Source organism: Aotus nancymaae, unplaced genomic scaffold (assembly GCF_030222135.1).
Source record: "Aotus nancymaae isolate 86718 unplaced genomic scaffold, 86718_ANA_hifiasm-v0.15.2.pri h1tg000011l, whole genome shotgun sequence".
NCBI classification, from domain to species: domain Eukaryota; kingdom Metazoa; phylum Chordata; class Mammalia; order Primates; family Aotidae; genus Aotus; species Aotus nancymaae.
The window spans coordinates 56,263,123-56,285,044 of NW_026988422.1; the positions used below are offsets into that span (position 1 = coordinate 56,263,123).

At 46.7% G+C, this 21,922-nt stretch overlaps 1 protein-coding gene across 2 annotated transcripts in view; it reads right to left on the reverse strand.

Annotated features, from left to right (window-relative positions):
- Positions 1-2,265: 2,265 nt before the first annotated feature.
- Positions 2,266-21,922, reverse strand: part of DPF3 (double PHD fingers 3) — a 291,911-nt gene continuing 272,254 nt past the window's right edge. The window contains exons 10-11 of one of the 2 annotated variants that reach the window (XM_012438049.2): positions 13,476-13,557; positions 2,266-12,924 (exon numbers count right to left, since the gene is read on the reverse strand). In XM_012438049.2, the coding sequence (XP_012293472.1) occupies positions 12,854-12,924; positions 13,476-13,557 (153 nt within the window). In that variant the 3' untranslated portion in view covers positions 2,266-12,853. The remainder of the gene's footprint in view (positions 12,925-13,475; positions 13,558-21,922) is intronic. The other variant, XM_012438050.2, reaches the window with a different exon arrangement.

A 21,922-nucleotide genomic window follows, 5' to 3' on the forward strand; every position in this document is an offset into this window, starting at 1 on the left:
AGCTTGCAGAACCCTGAGCCAAATAAACCTCTTTTCTTTACAAATTACACAGGCTCAGGTATATCCTTTAGTAATGCAAAATGGACTAACACCCCCTCCCTCCTCTATCCCTCTGACTCAGGGCAATGTCAGTTTCTGGTCTGTGTTATGATAGTTAACTTTCTCAGGCCCAGCAGAACATGGCACATCTATTGGCTTCTCAAAAGCCCTCTCTCAGCCATTGGTGGGATAAGACAGTCTTCGTCTGTTTGGGCTCCTATAACATAGGGCCATAGATTGAGTGGCTTATAAACAATAAGCCAAATTTATTTCTCACAATTCTGGAAACTGGACAGTCCAAGATCAAGGTGCCAGCAGATTCAGTGTCCAACCAGGGCCTGCTTCCTCATAGACAGCCACCTTCACATGGTGAAGGGGCAAGGGGTCTGTCTTGGGCTTCCTTTATAAGGGCACTTTATAAGGACTCTGTCCCCCCCCATGACATAATCACCTCCCAAAGTCCCTGCATCTAATACCATCGCCTGGGGGGTGGAGATTTCAACATATGGATTTTGGGAGACATAACATTCATACCGTAGCAGACTAGGATGCAACGCCGGGTTCCCTGAGGTTAAAGCAGAAACGTGCAGTTCTCCGTGCAGATGAAAGGCCTGAATGTGGGTGTCTGTGTAATCTTCTGCTGCCTGGACTTTGTTATGAGCCTAAGTCCCCCCGATGGCTGAAATTAGCAGCATTGCAGGTCCGGCTGTCACTCGAAACTGCTTTGAGTAAAGGCCTGACCTTTCTCCTCTGGTCCCTGAATGCAGACATCACTCCCACTGCAGAGATGGCTCAACAACCTGCTCAATGGCCCATGACTGCAGCAACCATCAATGGCTCCTCCGCTGAAATAACGGCCCATATTATGCTTAGAAAAGCAAAGGCTGAAGGCACATGGATGCCTTACTAAAGAACAGTGAGCACTCACTCAGGGGAGGAATGAGAAGTGACATGGTGTCTCCCCACTGCCATGCCCACCTGTGTCTTAGCAAAATGCACAGATTTCAACTAAAACCACATTGACTGATTGAGACCAGGGGGCTCGTGTTCTAGTTCCCTCTGTTTCCCCCTTGACCCCGTTCATCACATGTTGTATTATACCTGTCTGGTGCCTGCCTCTTTGGCAAGACTGTGAGCCTCACGAGAAGGGGAGCTTTGTCTTCTCTGCTGCAGCCCCAGTACCTAGCATAGAGTACAGGCCTTTATTTATCTATCTAAAATTTATTTTTGGAAGACTGACTCTTAACTTTCAGCCCCAGGAAACCAATTCCTGCATGGACCAGGAGTCCTGTGCCCAGAGGCTGTTCCTTTAAGGCCGTTGCTAAGCAGACTCTGGAGACTCTAGGGGCAGATGTGTCCTCTGTGATGCCTCTTGCTCCTTGCCCAGGGCAGCCAACTCACTGCCTTTGTGGAAGGCAGCCGAGAGGGAAGGAGCAATGACTCAGCTGGCTTCTAGATGGTTCCTGCACCAGAGATCTCTCTCTCTCCCCTACCACATTCCCCAACCTTTCTGTGAATCATCTCTGAGTCATCAACTTCCCTTCCCCCAGAAAATCTAAGAGGCTCCTTTCAGGATGCCCTAGGGTCTTCTCCTAGGGTCTCCAGAGAATGAGCTGCTCTACTCCTGCAGATGAAGCTCTCAGTTAAGGCCTGAAGCTATGCTGCCCACAGTGCCCATAAAAGCTGCCACCATGACTGTGGCTTCCCTGGTGCTACGTATGACGTGATCAGAAGTCCGTCACCAGGGAGCAACTGAGACCTGGAATTTGTTGTTCCTGGAGTCTCCTTGCAACCATGAAAGCACTAGTGTTTCTCTGGAGCCTGATGCTCATGCATGCATGTGTGTTTCTCTCTCTCTCTCTCTCTCTCTCACACACACACACACACACACACACACAATGCAGTCTCACTGCACACCCCAACACAAAAGGGCTCTACACCCACAGGATCTCTACATTTGCAATTGGTGTCTTAAATGTTGGTCTTTCTGAATGGCGAGCGAGTCCTGGGTCAGCGAGTCCACATCAGGTGTGGGCTGCTTCCAATCTGTAGATCCCCCTGGAGACTGTCACAATCTGCCAGCTCTCTTGAAAGTCACAGAACCAGCGTGTCCCCTTAGGTCGGTGGGAGATGTGGCATAGTCTCATCCCCAACACTGAAACAGAGAGCCTTCTTAGATGGTTAACTTTCTTAGAGAGCTCAACCACGGAAAATAAGAGTTGCCAAGATTTTTAAAGCCTTTTATTTGTTTACACATTCTCTAAATTGCAGACAAAAGATTCACTACATGGGTAGTCAACATTGCTAACCAATCACAGAACAAGATACTAACCACAGCAAGGAAGGGATGGGGGCTTGTGACAGTCTTTGTGAACGTGCGAGGGTTCCACAGAGGGGCTGGGGTATCGAAGGGTCCCAAAAACGAAGGCTGCTCGATCCGCAGGTCGTTCTTCTCTCGTCAGCTACAGGTCCCCCTCCCAGAACCCCGTCAGGACAGGAGAAAAGGCAGCGAGAGCGGTGGGGTGGTCCCGGCACATGGGCCACCAGTCTTCTGCATGAAGAGCAAGTCCCGGGTCAGCGAGTCCACATCAGGTGTGGGCTGCTTCCAATGTGTAGATCCTCCTGGAGACTGTCACAATTTGCCAGCTCTCTAGGAAGTCACAGAAGCGGCGTGTCCCCTTAGGACAGTGGGAGATGTGGCACAGCCTCATCTCCAGCACTGAAACACTGAGCAATCTTGATACATCCCTTAGACAGGCCAGAAACATCACAGCACTTCACGTTAGGAGCCACAAAAGAGTGGGAACCTGACACACGTGGGAAAGGCGCATTCCCAGAGGACAGAGGACCGGGGCGGCACACACACCTACAGAGAGAGAACGAAACCACATCACAGCAGAAGGAGGAGGACAGCTGGTGGGGTGGGAGGCGAGGCTTTTTGTTTGTCTGTGGCTGTAGCTGCTTTTTAGAGAAGCTGGAGTGAGCCAAATGGAAATAATGTCTTACGACCGTTACACACAACTTCCCAAATCTGTAGCCCTTTTCTGTAACCTCATGAAAGCTGTGTCAACCTCAGTCCTGGTCTGAAATTCCCAAGCAGCCCAAGGCAAAAACTCATCAGCAAGAGGCAATGCGGCACTGGGTCCCACGGATCGGGGGGAGGGCGTTCAAGGAGCAGAAAGGGAAACTCTCTTTCACAGGCATTTCTGTCACCGGAGAACAACTCTCTTGGTCATTCTTTGATGACTGAGAGTCTCAGGAGTTGTGCATGTGGGGTAAGAGAAACAAGAAAGCATTTTGGAGTGATGGGGATAAAATGTTGCAATGGCTTCCCTCTCTGGTACCCACACCTGGAAGAAGTGACCCCAGGTTTGCATCATATCTGCAGGTCTAGAGATATCAATGGAGGCAGCAACAGGAAGGGAGATCATCGACAGAAGGGCTTCATGAGTAGATGCGTTGGAGCAGAACCTTGAAGGATGTATAGGACTTTGACAGCAGTGATCTGGGATTAGAGTTGGGCTTTCCAAGTGGAGAGACAGTGAGCTCAGTGGTTTTCAAAATGTGCCAGCCCCACCTCTGTTTATCCTAGGGAGGCTGGGCTGGGGTTGCCTGGGACCTGTGTCTTGGACACTGCAACCCAGATCTAGGGCAAACTCTCCCATGGAATCCTAGATGCCACATGACACACGGAGGGCCACTTTCTGAAGCTGAGAGTCAATGTCAGGGGCTCAGAGTCTTTAACCTGTGAGAAAAGAGCCTGAGATCTTCTGGCTGGAAATGCACTGAAGATCTCAGTGCATTTCCAGGGTTCCCCTTCCAAGTGCAGTCTAAAGCGATGGAGGGGCAGTACCTTCCTAAGGCTGTGAGATGCCCAGGGTCTCTATTCACCAGCTGAGACAGGGCAATGAAGACTACACACACCCTTTCTGCAAGTCCTCATGCTCTCTGACTCAACCAGAGGGCATCCAAGGCCTGGTGAGCCTGTGCAGGCCTGAGCTTCCTCGTGGAGCAGCGGGGTAGGCGGCTCCTTCTCAGGGACCTCGTTGTCCTTCCTACTGTAGGAGCCACCGCCAAAACCCATCAGAGGAATCCCAGCGTTTATAAATGAAGGTGCCCTCACCAAAGCCACTGGACCAGCTTGTCCCTGAGAAAGACACAGAGGGCTTCAGCGACGAGAAGAAGAAAACCAATTTCTTTTGACTTCTTAGCAGAGATGCTCCATTTCTTGACTAAGAGAGAAACCGGGCTTTAAAATTGCCCTCAGCCTGAACCCAGTTGGTAAGGGGGAGCCGACCTGGTTGAGGACTAGTTCTGGCTTTTGCGAATCGACCGTGTGACACAGACAGCACAGCATCAGGCCTGGAAGGTGCCAGATCAGACCGTGTACTCAGCCTGAGAGCGCACTTTAGGGCAGGTGGGAGATGGGGCCTTCTCAGAGCTCAGCCACAGGCTCTTGGGCTCCCAGGTTCGTCCCTCGAGGAGCTGGGGACCTGAGGGCTCAGGGTCCACTGCTGGCTGCCTGGGGGCAGTGCTGCCAGTCTGGTCTGCATAGGGTCCAAGTCAGAGGCCTTTGCCTCACCCCTTCCACCAGCAGGGATATTTAGAGGAGCCTTGCTCACCGACTTTCAAGTAGGTGAGTGATCAGACCCCAACATGCTTTTCAAGCTCTCAAGTACTTTAAAACCAGACTCACAGCCAAGCCTGTGTCCCTGACTACCTCCACAGATATCACCAGAATTCCCACCCCCACCCCGGGAGCCATGTGCCGCCCAGGGCCCCAGAGGAGCCTTCCCTCAGGCCACCCCCACAGAGGAGCTACAGCTCTGAGCCGACATCCACACATGAACAGATACATGCCTTCCCCCAAGCCCAGGTATTGTGCTTGAAAGCGAGCTTGGTGCGGCTTCTTCAGGGGATAACGCAAAGCTGAAATCTGGCTGTGACATGTGCGGAGAAAAGGAAAGCAGAAATAAATGGTTTCTTCCTAATGCTGTCAACACAAACAACAGAGAGTCTAAGGCAGCATGAAGCTAGGATCTGACAAGCACCTGGCCAAAGGTGAACATGGAAGGTTTGCTGAAAACCTCTCTGATGCTGGGTTCATCCCTGCACACACCTGCAGTGCCAGACGCAGGCATGGTGCAGCTGACCTTGCTGGGGTCTGGTGGAGTGTGCCCAATCTGTGCCTGAAGCTCCCCTACCCCACCACTCCCCCTCTCTGCTTTCTCTAGCACAGAGAAGACCATTGTGGGGGTCATTTTCTGCCTCTGATCAGGCCCTGCCAGTTGCACCTGTCTGCCTTCCAGCCCAGGAGCCCACAAACAGCACTGGGGGGCACTGGCTGCCCAATACTCCAGCCCAAGCCCCTTCTTCAGTTCACCAGTTTTAGTGCTGAGGATGCCATTATCCAAGGGCATCTAGTGCTTAGAAAAGCAGATCAAAGCAACTAGGCTGAAGTCATCTGTTTTCTTACCCCTACCCCCCAACCTCCACAGGGTAGAAATCACTGGATGCTTCTATCTGCTTCTCTTCTACTGATGAACACGCATGCTCAACAGAGAAACCTGCATATACATACACCTTCCGTGGTGGCGCGAGACTTGACCTGCAATCATGATTCCTTGGCAGAGTTTAATTTTATGGCTGAAAAGCAACTTGAAGGCTAGGCCAGGATGTGGTTTATTTTCCAGCCCCTACAGAACCTAGAGCATTGCCCTGCACACAGTCGTTGCTCTGCCAGGGGTTTTAAATTAGCCAGTAACAGCCTGCCCTGCAATGACTCATGGCAGGCAAAAGATGGGTTCATTTTCCTTCAGAGGAAAACCCCCAAGAGTGGACAAACACGGCAGATGAGTGGGGGACAATTCCGATGGACTCTGTACCCCTTCCCAGCCTGAGGGGCACAAATGCCCCCTAAGCATCTGACCAAATTCATTGCAAAAGCATGACCCATCTGCTTTCCCAAATGCCATGTGGGCCAGTTGCATTGGTGAGCCAGGGACGCCCTGCCTACCTACCCCGCCTCTCTCCAGCCACCTGCTCCCCACCTCCTCTGCTCTGAGATAATCGTTCTATATTTTCATTCTCTCGCTCACATATCAGGCAATGTTTCTTTCCTTTTTTTTCTAGTACCTAATTTAGGCCTCTTCAGCTACACGTTGAAAATGTGCACGGGGTATATTTTCTTTTTCCTTTATGCCACTGTTGCTTCCCACTTCCCACCTCCACCCCACTCCTTATCATCTAGCATGGCAGAGGGAAGGGAGGAAGCGGTGCAGGGAAGGGAGAGGGCAGGGTGAGAATCAAGGTCTCAGTGGGGAGTAGACGTGGAAGGGCAAACCAAGTCCATAAAACCCACAACCCCAATTCTAGCCATGAAAGCTTTGCATCCCTTTGATAGCAGAATTGAGACTTTTCAAGTCTCCAACTATTGTCACATGTCTCTCCCAAAAAGACACACAGGTGAATGAAGGGAAGAGGAGAGAGGTCATGGAGCCAGTGGCTTTCCAATCACAAGGCTCCCTTTGCAACCCCTGTGGCTGTGCCAGAGCTGAGAGCTGGGGGATGTGGGACTGGAGAAGACTTAGGGAAAGATTCACCTTGCCTGGCAGCCCCTGGCTCTCCCTCTTGTCCTAGAGCAACATCAAAGTTTCCCTTGAGTTCATTAAGCAGGGTGTGTGTGTGTGCACGTGCACATGCACATGGGCATCCCTGTTCTCATCATCAAAATTCATAACATTGAAACGAGTAACAGAGATGCAGAGAGGCGAGCAAATGAGCAAGCGGGAGGCAGTGAGTGAAAATCTAACCTGGGGGCCCGTAGGGCTGTGTTGCTGAGGGAATAGAGAGGCCCCAGGGGCTCGTGGGCCTCTCCCGTTTCCTATGGGGCCACTGACCTTCCCTCCCGTCCCCCCACAGCCGTGTTTATTTGCTAGACAGGGTTGGTGCCAGCCGGCAGGGCCATTTTGCTCGCTGCCTGGGCTAGAGGTCATGATGAGTAATTATATCTGTGTCCGAGAGGGTTCTGGCTGCCTGCCAGTCCTGGTTCCTGCCTTCCTCTGGCCTGCCCTGGGAAATGTCGCCATCAGCAAAATACTTCCTTCTCTTGGTGGGGCCAAGAGGGGGACACTGTGGAAGGGCACTCTCTCAAGGCCACCTGCCCTGCAATCTGAGGCCAGCACTGGAGCAGAGAAAGAGAAGGAGTGGGAATGGAAGCTGGAACCAAGGGTCCTAGGGAGTCACCTCAGGACCCTCTCACAGCCAGGGCACACTCAGAACCCAGAGAGAGAGAGCCTTTTCCGGGAACCCACTCACTTCCAAAACTTTGCCCTCATGCAGGGAGTTCCCTGTTCCTTCTGGAAAACCCCCTGGTAGGGAACTGGCAAGCCCAGACCCCTCCTCCTCCTCAAGTTTCCTAGTGGCACTTCCTTTGGGCCTCTCTTCAAGTGCCTGGGCTGCGCACATGGAGGGGGCGCCCACTGCACAGCCAGGCCTCCCTGGGGGACAGCTGCTCAGAGGCTCCAAGCCAGCTCCCACTCGGTCTGCCTGGGAGGCTGTCCGTCCTCCCACAGCCCGGGTGCCCAGCAGGCAGCACCCACAGCTTCCTCTCCCCTCCTTCCCCCTGCCTCCCTCTCAGCTGTCCACTCAGAGCAGAGGGTCTCCAGCCTCCCAAGAAAGGGGTTCCCGGCTCTCCAAGCCCCTCCGCCAGCTGCCCAAAGGCCATCTGTCCCGCCATTTCCACAGTCAGGGCTGGTGGCCATGGCCTCTGGCAGAGAATCATATACAGATTCCCAAACCCTGGGAATGCTCAGAAATGGGGGAGGGAGCCCCAACCCGCAGACAGCTGTGGAGCCCACCTTCTCACCAAGGATCAGTTAGACTCTACGGCAAGCTGGGGATCAGGTAGGGAGAATCGTAGGCCTGAGACAAAGTAAAATATCTGTTCCCCACCACCGCTATCCTTCCCCTTCACCTGGTATCCAAAAGCATGCTCTGGAGATGGGAGTAAGATTTCAGAAAAGGTAACACACAGCAGGGAACAGAGGAGCTCTGTCCACTTTGCAGGGGAGCAGAGGAGCAGGGCTGGCCAGGCCTCCACTTCCCTTCTCAGCTACTGGTGTCCTGGGCTTGGGGGGCCTGAGCTCTCTGGCAGTAGTGCCTGGAAAGGCTTCACTCCCCAAGGCTGCAGGCATGATCTAGCCCTCCCTCACTGCCATCTCTGTCTCTCCCCAGCTGGATGAGGGGCCTGCTTTGCCCTCAGAAGCATCCCTGAAACCCCACACAACCAACCGGGTGCCTCAAGAGAGAGGGAGCTGAATCTGTGTCCAGAATTGGGTAGAGATTTGACCTTTTTTAACAAGTAAATGATCTCTTGCCCAGGACCACAAGCCTGAGGAAAAAAAAAATGGTTACACTCACACCCACCTGATGCCCTCCCTCTCCTTAGCGCCAGGATTTTTCCCTGAGGACATCCAGCTCCCTGCCTTGTTCCCCCAGAGATCCTCCCTCCCTCCCCATGGTAGGAGCCTGCTAAAAGGGACACCAAGCCACCACTGCTACAAAGAGCCAGGCCTGGGACTCACGGCATCTTCCATGGGAGTGTGAGCGTGGCTCTGGCCAGAGCCAACTTCTCCTTCGGGCTGTGACATTGGAACCCCCCTTAAGAAGGGCCAGGGAGGGTAGCCGGTGAGAGAGAGAAGAAGGGGCTGTTCCTGTCCCAGCACTTCCACGACAGGCTAAAACCCAGCCTGGGGGGCAGGGATGTGGTCCTCAGGGCCCGCCCTGGGCCAAGGGCAGCGCAATGCCCCCCACCCCCTCACACACAGACCCAAAGAGGAGATAGAAGCCCCTCTTGTTTGAGTCCTGAGGCCTGAGGTTGCCAGCAATCTTTCTTTAGCGGCACAAAAGAGCACAGGTATCCTCGCCTTGCCCCCAAAGGAAAAGTAATAACAATCATCTCATTTTTCTTCCTTAAAACATTGGAACTTTTTAAGCGGAGGGTTGAAAGGGAATTAGCTGTATTCAAAGCACGAAGACAAAAACACGCCATGAGTGTGTAACCCTCCGGGGTATCATGAAACCACCACTGTGAAACCCAAACCCTCCCCCAGCTTCAAAACCTGTTATCTTCCCCAGCTCTGAAGGAATCTGGCCTCCTTCCCTCCCTTCCACCCACCCATGGGCTCTTCCCTGCTTTCAGCTGGCTGGGCTCAGCCTGCCTGGGCTTCCTACCTTGCCCTGGGGCAGGGACAGGAGCCGGAGAGCCTTGGGACCTGCTGGCTTCTGCTTCAGGGGCGATGAGTCAGTGAGGGGTTCCAAAGGAAAGCCAGAATGTCACTCTCCTAGCAGGAGCCGTGCTTCTGTTTCCTCATAAGGTTGCCACACTGGATTTGCTACAAGTCCAAAAAGCAGGGTTTCAAAAATGCCGACAGGAAACAGGATTTCCACTTCCGGCTTGGATCCTGCAGCCTCACCTCTCTGGTCTGCTGGAGCCACAACACAGAGGGGTGAAGCCCAGAAAGGGTCTCCTAGCTGTTCCCAGAATTTGAGCTGGGTGACAACTGCACCATTATCTCCATTTGGTGGCCTCTGCAGAAAATGACAATAGCTATCATGGAGTAGAAACCGTCATCATACCAGACCCACGCCAGGATCTTTACCAACGTCACCTCGAACACCTGCAAAGACCATGCTGGATAGGCCACATTTCCCCACCTTACAGACGTGGGAGATGAGGCTCAGAGAGGTAAAGTCATTGGCCCAAGGTCAGTCAGCTAGAAAGTGGCAGTGCTGGTCCGAAAGTGAGCATTACCCATGAACTGAAATGAATCACAGCCCTCTCTAGAAGTCATCTTTCCCTTCGAAACATGGTACATCCCTCACCTCCATCCCACAGCCCATGCAAGTCGTGATGTCCTTGGTCGCAGCTTTTGCCAGGACCCTGACCATGGGCAGCCCAGCCCTGGCAATAGAAACCCCCTTTGGTCACAAGGGAGATACCAAGAAGACATCTAACGCTGGCTAATGCACACAAGAAAGTGGACATGGAAAACGTGGAGGTGTTCCCAGACAAGCAAGGTTCTGCAGTGCTTGTTGATGTAACATGATGCTTAAGACTCCCAATGTCACTCTGGCATAGGCAAGGCAAGTGTTACAATCTCCATTTTCCAGGTGGGCAAACTGAGGTTCAGGGAGGTTTGGTGACTCGCCCAACGTCACACAGCTACTCAATAGCAGAGGCAACACAAAAACCTCGATCCTTCACATGCATCCTACGATTCTAGCTCATTCTCTGGGGTTCAAAAAAAAAGAGACCAATTTAAAGTTTACCAATACCGTCCTCTTTTCAACACAGAGGCGATCGCTGTGGCCACGGAGGCTTTTGTCTGCTTGCAGGACCCTGACAGTGCCAGCCCACCAGTTGGCATTGCTATCCCTGCTTTCCAGATGGGTAAACTGAGGCCTCCAAAGGTGAAGGGGTTGGGCCCATTCTGCAGGGAGTAATGAAGCTGAGCGGGGAACTCTGGGGCCTTCCTAATGTCGCTCCAGAGCCCTGACCCTCACCACTGCAGGCAAGTCCCAGTGCCCTGCCTTGGCCTGGAGACATGGCTCAGGCTCAGCCTGTGTGGGCAGAGCAGATGTGGGGCTGAGAGAGAACGGGGCTGCCCCATCACCTGCACTTCTGTGGAAAACAAATTTGCACATACTCCGAAGAGAACCTGTCAAGTCGTGGAGCCACAATTTGGGGTTTCAGACTTGCTTTTTAAACTTTTAAGGTATTGTGGCATTTGGGAATATTTGGAGAATTTTTTTTCCTAAATTTAAATTAAAATGACTCTCAAAACCCATCATTAGCCTTTGGAGACAGCCTGCTTTGGGTTTTGTGGGAAGAGAGAGAGCTGGAGTAGTCAGGAGAGAAAAAGTGCCCTTCTGATGTAATGTCACCCTCCCTGTCCCTCCCTGTGCCTTCAGGATCCAGACGAGCTCACCGACCAGCAGGCAGAAGGAAATTACTTATGAGGAAGATGAAACTTCCATCCAGACAGGGGCCCTTTAAATGAGACCATTATGTATGTGTGTGATTCACTCTGAGACCACAGAGCCCTGCAGGACAGTGACCCCCATCTCTTGCCACAGGTCACTCTGCAGTGGCATGGGGGAGACCCACACTGCTTGGTTCCATGCCAGGCTGCCCTGGGTCCACTGGCCAAGAGCAATTAGCCTGGAGAGGAGCACTCCCACCGAGGGACAGCACAAATGCTGCAGCTGAGCAGAAGTGGCCCAACTAGCCAGAGTCTCTGGGAGCTTCTTCAGGAGATGAAGAACTAAAAATAACCCGGGCCTTTGTTGTAAGCAGCTGGACCACTGAGATGGAGCTGATTTCAGAGAAGCCAGGCATGCGCAAGGGTCCCACTCACTGAGACCTGCCCTTTGGGCAAATGATTTTTCCAGAAATATGTCAGTGATTGCACTGCTGCTGCAATTCAAAGTCAGCCCAATCCGCTCCAACCCTCGGGGCGATCTTCCAATGCACAGAGTTCTCGGAAGCTCAGCCTCCCCACCTCTTTCTTCTAGACACAATTTTTTGAAAGCGAGAGTCCTGCACGTATTGGGGAGCTTAGGAGGCGACAGCAGCACTCGCACTGAGGGTTCTAAAACGTGGCCACCCTGGTGGTGAATCATGACCACCTCACCCTGATTATTTGTTTAGATAACAATCATCTCTCCCCCATCCTAAAATCCCAGTCAGGGCTCAGTAGACAATAGCAAACATACACCACATGAAAGGAAGAAATTACTTGGGAAAAGGAATTCAGAGCGTCAGATCAATACTGAAGGTTTCTCAAAGCTGCAGCCCTCTGTATCCAGCGTTCGGACACATGATTGGGCAGCCTTCGCTCCCGTTCCTGGTTCCTGAGTCCCACCAGGGGAAGCTAAACCAGGTCTCCAGACTCAGGTGGGCTGAGAGGCAGAGGCTTGACCATCTTCCTCTGTCCATAGACTTTGGGTGGTCTCACTTAGAGGATGCCCCAGCTCTGAAGGTCAAGGAACCAGCCTGGACTCTTGCAAAGTCTCTCCCAATGGATAGCAAACACTGACTGGCTATGGCGGGGCCTTGGTACCACTTCCGCCATGTTTCCTCCATGTCTCTGCGCCTCTCCCTCCCTCCCCAGCCCCGTTTCGTAACTTAACGCAGTGGATCGAGACCAGGCTGGCTGTGGACGCCACTGCTGCATTCTAGAAGGCAACTCTCTGTCTCCACAGACTCCAAGGACAAGAAGGGGTTTCAAGTCTCCGAATCGAGAAGTTTCCAGTGAGGCTTGCCATAAATGACAGCTTCTCCACAGCCCTTTGTTCCTCTGGTGAGAGTTTCAGGATGAAGAGCCTAAGCTGGCAGGGGACGGAGGCTGTGTGAAGACTTCTTGGAACACAACAGATAAAAAACACCACACTACACACAAGCGATGGGTGAGTGGTCACGAAATGGCTTCCCTTAAACTGGGAAGCAAGGAGAGGGCCTCGATGCTGGGGTGACAGTGAGAGGGTTCCACGGGGCTGGGGCTGGGGTGTTCTTCCAGAGTGCAGCTTCCTTCCAGTGGAGACGAGGAGGTGCTGGCCGCAGTACCGCACGTCTTGGGGGAGGCCGGGAGATGCCGCGCCCTCTTGGTTCCATGTGTCCGTGCCCCTCTGGGACTATTTCTTTTCCTTACAGTCGGTCTGTCTGGACATGTGGGAGGAGGGCGCCTTCTGGTTTGAACTGGGCTCTGCTTTAGCCTCTCCAGCAGCAAGTCACGTTCTGTGACCTGGGGCCCTAGGCCTGGCAGCCAAAGGCTGAGGCTTTCTCTTTGAGCAGTTCCCAGCATAAGTGGCAGCTCCAGCTTCCTGCAAGAAATGAGATGGCTTTAGTAGCAGCCCCTCTCCTGACTCTGGGGCCCCACCCCAGTGGCCCTAACTTCTTGTAAACCCTGTTTTCTTTGGACTTTCATCATGCAGAAACCAAGTCTCAGGCCTGAAAACATGGCAGCGTCTGTGCCTCAGCAGAAAGCAGGTGTTCGGAGGAGATGGGCTCAGCTTTGATCAGGACACTCACTCCCTGGTCCTGCTCCAAACTAGCATCGCCGGGCCTGCGCCAGGTCCCCCAGAAGCTCACACCTACCCGTCCTCTCCACTGCATGTCTGGGAAAAACCTCCTTGGCCCTCAAGTTGAAATTTCAGCTGCTGGGACTGTGCCTCAGTTTCCTCATCTGTAAAATGGCCATCGACGTACCTACCTCGTAGGGTTGTGATGATTAAATGAGACAAGATAAGGACATGTAAAGCCTTTAGCACAAGGCCTGTGCCATGGTGAGGGCTCAGTAAGTGCTATGAGTAGTATCGTTGCTGTTATTGTGTTACTGTTATTGTTGTGTTATTGTTGGCCTCATCGTCATTACCTTCTGGGGGCTCAGCCACTGGGGGATTTAAACAGTACATGTGATAGCCACGATCACAGTCATCGCAGAAGAGTAGCTGGTCCTGGTGGAACACAGAGCAAGCACAGAGGAGAGATTCCATTATTTGAGGCCAATGTCTGGCCCCCACTTACCGATCAGCCTTATTTCTACATCAGCCTCACTGGATGCCCCTTTCCAGGCTCCACTTGGAGTCCTCACTGTCCCCTGAACATGGCTGTGCTTTTCCCACATCTGGGGTTTCCCCCTCTGCCTCCCAACCTATATAAATCCTACCCCCATTTTAGGGTTCTGCTCAACTCGTACCTCTTCCAAGAAGCCTTCCGTGACTACCACCTCACATCCAAATTTAAAGGGATCCCTTACTCTTCTGAATTTCCAAAGCCAATAGCTCTGCATCCAAAGGGCAGAAAATGTCTCTATCCTCTATGGCTATATATTTGAAAATCTTAATTGAATTCTTCTGGACTCCATTCTCACCATCTGTGAAATGGTCAACACTTGTACTGGGATGAACCTCAGAATCTCTTCAGGGTTTTATTAGAATGTAGAAAAATGTAAGTAGTGCCATCCCTTGGCTTCCAGAAGCTTTCTCACTGTCTGGAGACTGGAGCCCAGGTGAGAGCAGGGCCCCCCAGGGTTGTGGGTTAACTTCAAAGGACACAGGCCATATCTTTGCACCTGTGGCTACATCTGCCTGGAGGCTCTCCGAGGCCCTGACCTTTTCTCTGCATGTCCATCCCCTGCCTGCTCTTCAAGTAAGTCTTCTTCAAGCACTTCTCTTCCATGAAGACCTTACTAATCTACCTCAACTGGAAGTTCTCTCTGCTCTTGCAGCCCCATGGTCCCTTCCCTTTCTGTGACATTTAATTGCATTTTCCTTTATGTTACATGCCTGGCAGGTGGTAGACATCTATACACATTTGTTTTCTTGGCCGCTCACTGTGGCTCACGCCTGTAATCCCAGCACTTAGGGAGATGGGTGTATCACTTGAGATCAGGAGTTCGAGACCAGCCTGGCCAACATGGTGAAACCCCATCTCTACTAATATTACAATTGGCCTGGCGTGGTGGAGTACACCTGTAATTCCAGCTACTCAGGAGGCTGATGCAGGAGAATCTCTTGAACCTGGGAGGCAGAGGTTGCAGTGAACCTAGATCCCAACACTGCACTCCAGCCTGGGCAACAGAGTAAGACTCTGTCTCAAAAAAAAAAAGACATCTACACGTTTGTTTTCTTGAATAGTTCATTTGGAACATGCCTCTTTTTTCCACCCTTCATTCCCTTTATGGACCATAAGGCCCTCGGGGCAAAACCTTGTTTTCGTCATCACTGCATCCACTGCAGTGACTTCCTTGCATATAGGAGCTGCTCAGAAACTGTGATCTGGCCCCACCCTCTGGTTTCAGCCCTGTTCTATTTGGTGATTGCTGAACCTGTTTGGATGGCTTATGAAACTTTTGTAAAATAAAGTTTTGTATCAAATCTCACCTTGGCTCCCACCAGTGCAGAAATCCTGGATAAAATGAGATATAGCAGTTGGAATCCCCAGGGAGCAAGCAATGAGGGCTTTTTTGTCATGCTAAAGCCTGTCAGGGGGGCAACGGGAGAGCTTTTGAAGAGTTATCACAGGGGAGTGATATCATCAGATTGCAGTTTAGAAAGATCTTACTAGCTGCTATGTAAGAGTAGATATCCAGTGAGGGAGAGGTTCATTCAAGAGGCCGGGACACCAGTTAGGAAGCTGCTGTTGCTATCCAGGTACGTGATGATGGTGGCCTGAATTATGACTGTGGCATGGGAGAAAGAAATGGGCCTTGCTCCCATTTAAGCATCACTGATTAGATGGCGAGAGTGACAGGGAAGAAGCCAAGGATGCCCTCTGGGTTGTGGCTTGGTCAGCAAGCTAGATGATGTAGCCACCCACTGGGACATGGGAGAAAGAGCAGACTCATGGGAGGGAGAGGGCAACCTCAGTTATAGACATGTCCTACAGATAGGGATGACCTGGAGGCCGTTGAAGAGAGCAGGAGAGAAGTCTGGGCATGAGATATGGGTTTGGGGGTCATTGTAATTAGATGGCAAATGAAGGTCCTCAGAGAGGAAGCCCAGGGTGTGTGAGAGCAAATATCTTTGAACTCGTCTTCAGAGAGGAGTGTCCATGAACCCCTTGAAATGATACACACAATTTTGTACATAGGTAGAAATATACGTTTTTCTATGGAAAAAGTAAAAGTGTAGTCTATCTTTAAAACAAGCAAAAAATATTTTCTACCTCTTTTCATAGAAAGTGCTCCAGAACAATGACTAACAGCAAAATTAGTACCTCTAGCACACATATTATGTTCTCTAAAGACCGTTAACCCCTACAAGGAACTAGGAGTTCTGGGAGAAATCGGTGATTCTAGGTCTGGAGCATAAAATGCACAAATATCTTTAGATATTACAAAGTAAGGAAGCTATTAGGATTATGTCAAAAGGATTCAGGATCCAACCTGAATATGTTTTCATTGAATTCTCTGAAAGATCAGAGACCCAAAAGAGTTTCCTGAGACGAAGGCCAAGAATAGACACTTGGGGTACACCAACTTCACAGGACAGGCAGAGAAAAAGACTGAGAAGGAACAGTCAGAGAGGTAGGATGAAGACAAGCACACTGTAGTTTATGCCAAAAAAGTTATGTCATTATTGCAGAGCCAGCATAAGCTATAGGACAATTTGATTTAAGGATAATACAAGGAGAAACAAGTTAGGATGGGGACAGAAAACAGACAGGACTTGTCAGAAACAGTGTTATTAACGCCTTAAAAACAGTAATAACCCTACTATAGCACTGACATGGGAAATACAAGAAGGTAGAATATCCTGGATTACAATTTCCCAAAGGAAAACTAGGCATCTGAAGAGTTTAAGTGCATTTTGCATGGGCTGATCATTATCTAGTACCATATTCTCTTCTCCTCCATCACCAAGAACGCCCAGCTCATGCTAACTCTCATGACAAACACAATGTTAGTACTTCTTACTACCAAGTATCCAGGAACCAGGATTCACCTATTACTACAGTTCCAGTAGAATGGGAATCCCATTCTGGGATATCCAGGGTAAATCCCTGACCTTGTGAGAGGAACCTTAGTGCCCCAGCAACCTCACCCCAACTCCTCGAAGGCCCTGCCAAATCAACACCAAAAAATACCTCTATGTTAGCACTACCTGTAAAGCCAAAGACCAGCATCAACCCAAATGTCCATTAGTAAGAGACTGGTTGGATAGGCTACTAAAAGTTATGCAGCTGTAGGAAGGAATGAAGAATATGTCTATATATTTCTCCAGAGTAATCTCTAAGATATTCAGTAAAAACAAGCAAGATAGAGAAAATATGCATATTTGTTACCATTTTTTATGGATTCATATATACACACACATGCTTACATTTAAACAAAATGGAAACCCAAACCATATTTTTTTAATGGTTACCTATATGCAGATTGAGGGAATAGTATGGAAGAGGTAAGTTGAGAAGCTAGATTTCTTTTGACATAATGTTTCTTTACAATTTTATTTTGGAACCAACTAATAAATATTTTACACAGTCATAAAACAGAATTTAAATAGTAGTATGTCCTTAAAAAAAAACAAAAGAAAACTGAGGCAAATGAATTTGGTTATATATCCAATTGGTGGCATAACCACACAGAGATAAACTATTACAACTGACTATAAAACAAGTAATTTGACAATACATCCTTAGTAGGACATACCTTAAGTTCATAAATAAATCAAATATGCATATGTATGCATGTGTGTGCAATGTTCAGCAATTATATTATTGGTTTAAATATTGGAATCAATATTCTGAAACTGCTTTGTGTGCTTCAAATGAGTAATTATGTTGGCATCATTGAAAAGCAAGATTTTGTAACATGGTTGAAAGAAAATAAAAATGTAGGCCAATGAAGTTAAGTCAAAACTCAATAGTTGGTTCTAAGTATGAACTGGATTCATCAGTATAAATTCATGGTGTAGTTTATCTTTAAAACAAGCAAAAAATATTTTCTACCTTTTTTCATAGAAAGTGCTCCAGAACAATGACTAACAGCAAAATTAGCACCTCTAGTACACATATTATGTTCTCTAAAGACTGTTAACCCCTACAAGGAACTAGGAGTTCTGGGAGAAATCGGTGATTCTAGATCTGGAGCATAAAATGTACAAATATCTTTAGATATTACAAAGTAAGGAAGCTATTAGGATTATGTCAAAAGGATTCAGGATCCAACCTGAATATGTTACCACTGGTCAAAGATGGGACAATTTTTACCTATAATGGATTACAACAAATAAAATATGTTTAAATTCTTAAATTCATAAACATAGTGTTTTTAAAACCTTAGTGACCTTCAGAAGATGCTAGAGAAACATCACACTATATTTTTATTTATTTGAAATAATTTTAAACTTAGAGAAAAGTGCAGAAATTGTACAGAGAATTGTACTCAGTATGCCCTAATATTAACATCTGATATAGCAGAATCATGAAAATCAGAACATTACCATTAGCGTAATACTATTAACTAATCTACAGACTTTATTTGAATTTCTCCAGTTTTCTCACCTATGTCTCTTTACCCGGGGTACAATCCAAGATCCCTCATTGCATTTAACTGTCGTGTTTCTTAGTATCCTTCAGTCTGCAACAGTTCCTCAGATTCTTTGTCTTTCATGAGCTTGACACTTTCAAAAAATCCAAGCCAGTGATTTTGTAAATGTCACTCAATTTCAGTTGAATCTTTTCTTATGAGAAGATCCACATATGCATGCATTTTTGGGCAAAAATACCACTAAACTGATGTTGTGCCCTTCTCAGCACATCATTTTGGGGGAAATTAATGCCAGTATATGTTATTACTTGTAATGTTAACTGTGATCATATAGTTAAGGTAGTGTCTGCTTTTTTTTTTACTGTAAAGTTACTGTTTTTCCCTTTGTAATATACTAATAAGTAATCTTGTTGGGGAGATACTTTGAGATTATCTCCCCAACAAGAGAAATAGGATATGTGAGATTATGCAAATATCCTATTTCTCATCATACTTTTGCCCACTGATTTTAGCATCAATTGATGTTTCTTGCTTACAAATGATTACCTCTACATTTATTCATTGGAATTCTGCTCTAAGAGCTTACCTTCTCCTCTGTTTACTTATTTATTCAATTTTTTATATTAGTATAGAAATTTATTTTTTCTTTAGGTTATAACACAATAATAGCTCAAGTTTTCCTAGATTTGGCCATTAGGGGTTCCTTCAAGTTGCTTCCTGTGTCCTCTAAACATGCCTTTTCATTCTTTGAACACCTCCTTACTTTCTGGCACCACATAATACTCCAAGCTCATCTGGCATATTTTGCATCCCAGCCCTGGCATCAGCCATTTCTCTAAGGATTCATGGTTCTTTTTATGAGAGAATGGTGTTTAGAAACCAATTTCTTGATGCCATGTGTCCTCATTGCTTCTGTGCTGTCATTGCTTCTAGGCCCTCCCAGCCAACAGAGCTAGGAAATAAATGTATGTATAGGTACACATCTCTACTTCTTTCTGTCTATTCATAGGTGTGTACACATATGGCTAGATATAGATATAATATATAAACTATAAATAATATACTGTATGTAAAATCATGAGTTTATACTGATACCCACTATTGCAGTCCAATGCCTTCAATCTAGCCTTCCCTCCTTTATTTGGTTATTCTTTTTCTGACTTTGAGAAACTGGACTCTCATTAGTCACAATACTCAGTTATTAGTTCAAACCTAGCATATGTAGTTTCAGAATTACTAATTCATATACCTATGAAAATAGAGTACAGTATTTGTGGTACAGTTATTTCTGTCCTTAGCTTTACAACACACAGTCAAAATACTGTTTTCCAAAGTTACTTAGGTTATTATTTTCTTTCTCACTCTTCAGTATGGTTATATTATCTAATTATGTTATAGTTAGGTTCATTTGTTACTGTTTCTATTCCATGTTAGGTTTTCCCTACATCCTAGTTGATTATAAGTATTTATCTATTTGGGAGGTACACAAAACCTTATGATGGCTCTAAGAGTCAAAGGTATACAAGAAAGTATTCTCAAAAAAGTGTTGTTCCTCCCTTATCCCTACTGCCCCATTTTCATTTTCCCATTTTTCTCTACCCTATTCTCCCTGACTTGTGTAGATAACCAATCTCATTAGCATCTTGTTTATTCTTCCTACATTTCTTTTACACAAGTGAGCAAATGCATGTAGGTTTTCTTATGTCTCTTTTTTACTTACAATCAGGTCAGCATACTATAGCTATTCTATTTTACTTTACAATATATCCTGGAAATAACTTCAAATCAATTCATAGACATCTGCCTCATTCTTTTTTACAGTTGTATAGTACTCCACTGTATGGCTGTGCCATTGTTTATTCAACAACACTCTTCTTTGTAGGGATATTTAGGTTGTTTCCAATATTCTGTAATAATGAACAATGCTACCACAAATAACCTTATGCATATGTATTTCCACCTGTTGAGGGTATATCTTCAAGATAGATTCCTATAGGTGAGAATGCTTATGACAATACCTAACAGAGCTAATATACACTTAACACAAGTTAAGCATATATTAGCTCTGTTAGGTATTGTCAAATTCCCCTCCACATGGTTGTACTAATTTTTATTCCCACCAACAATGTATATAAATGCACCATTTCTGCCATAGCTTCATCAACAGAATATGCTGTCATATTTTTCAACTTTTGCCCATTTGATAGGTAAAAAAATGATATCTCGGCTTTGAGTTTCTTTGTGAGTGCATTTGAACTTTTTTTTTTTTGCACCTTTAAGGGTCATTTTTATATCATTTGTGGATTGTCTTTCATGTATTTTTCTCATTTCCTATCAGGTGTCTGGTCCTTTGTCCTCAATGTTTAACATTTTATATACAGAATTAGCCCTTAAACTGTGGTATATGGTACTAACATTTCCTCCCAGTTTGTCAGTTGTCTTTTGACTTTATCATGTTTTTGACTATGCAAAATTTTTATGTAGTCAAATGTACCAACATTCTATTTAATTCCTTCTGGATCTTGAGTACAGTTTGAAAACCTTTTCCTATATTTAGATTAGAGAGGAATTTACTTCTGCTTCCTCTAGTACTAGCATGGTTTTACTTTGTACATTTAGATCCCCAGTGTATTTGGTGATCGTTTTTATGTATGGTATAAGATATAAATCTAATTTTGTCTTTTCTCAAATGGCTACCCCATTGTCCCAGCACCATTCATTTAAAAGTCTATCTCTGACCCATTAATTTTAGATACAACCTTTACCCTATACTATATTTCCATATGTAGTTGGATCTATTTATGGGCTTACTATTCTATCCCAACTGGTCTATTTGTCTCCTTATAGATAAGACAGTGTTACACTGTTTTATCTATAGAGGCTTTACAGTATGTTTTAATATCTGGTAGTTCTAGTTTTCCTCACAGTTTGTTTGTCAATATTTTCTTGGCTATTTTTTACATGTTTGTTTCTTCATATGGACTTAGGTAACAATTTGTCTAACTCCATAAGAAGGTTCATTGATATTTTTATTGGACTTGAGATAAGTCCAATTTTTAAGTTAACTCAGGAAAAACTGACATCTTTATAATGTCAGGTCATTCTATCCAAGATCTTAGAATGCCTTTCCACGTGTTCTTTGTGTCTTTTCAAAAGTGTTTGAAAGTTTTCTTTATGTAGGTTTTGCACATTTGTCATTAAATATATCCCTAAGTATTTCTTCTTTGTTGCTATTATAAGTGGAATTATGTTTTCTACCTAGTTATTGTTTGTATATGAGAAGGCTATTAATTATTGTGTATTAGTTTTATAATCTATCACCTTCTATATTTGAGTTAGCTTATCATTGATTCTCTAAGGTTTTCCAGATATACTATCACATAATATAAAAATACAGTTTTACTACTTTGTTATCCATTCTTTTATCTCTAATTAAATTCTCCTGTCTAATTGCATTAGCTAATATCTCTAGAATAGTGTTGAATCACAGTCATAGAGATAGTGAGAATCCTCACCTGGTTCCTAATCTTAGTGGAATTGTGCCTAGTGTTTTCTTCATTAAATATGTTACTGGCTTTAGTTCCAAATTACGAATACTTTATCATGTTAAGAAGATAACCCACAATTACTATTTTTTAAATGTTTTTATCAGAAATAGATATTTTAACCACACTGTTTTTTGAAAACTGACAAAGGGTAAGAGTCAAGCATTTTTCCTGCCATTTCTATATGATCTATACCTGAAAGTAACCAAATAAAAGACTGGGCAAGTTTCTCTTCCTGGAATTACTCCAGCAATAAACAAAAAAGAAATTATCCAATAAGAA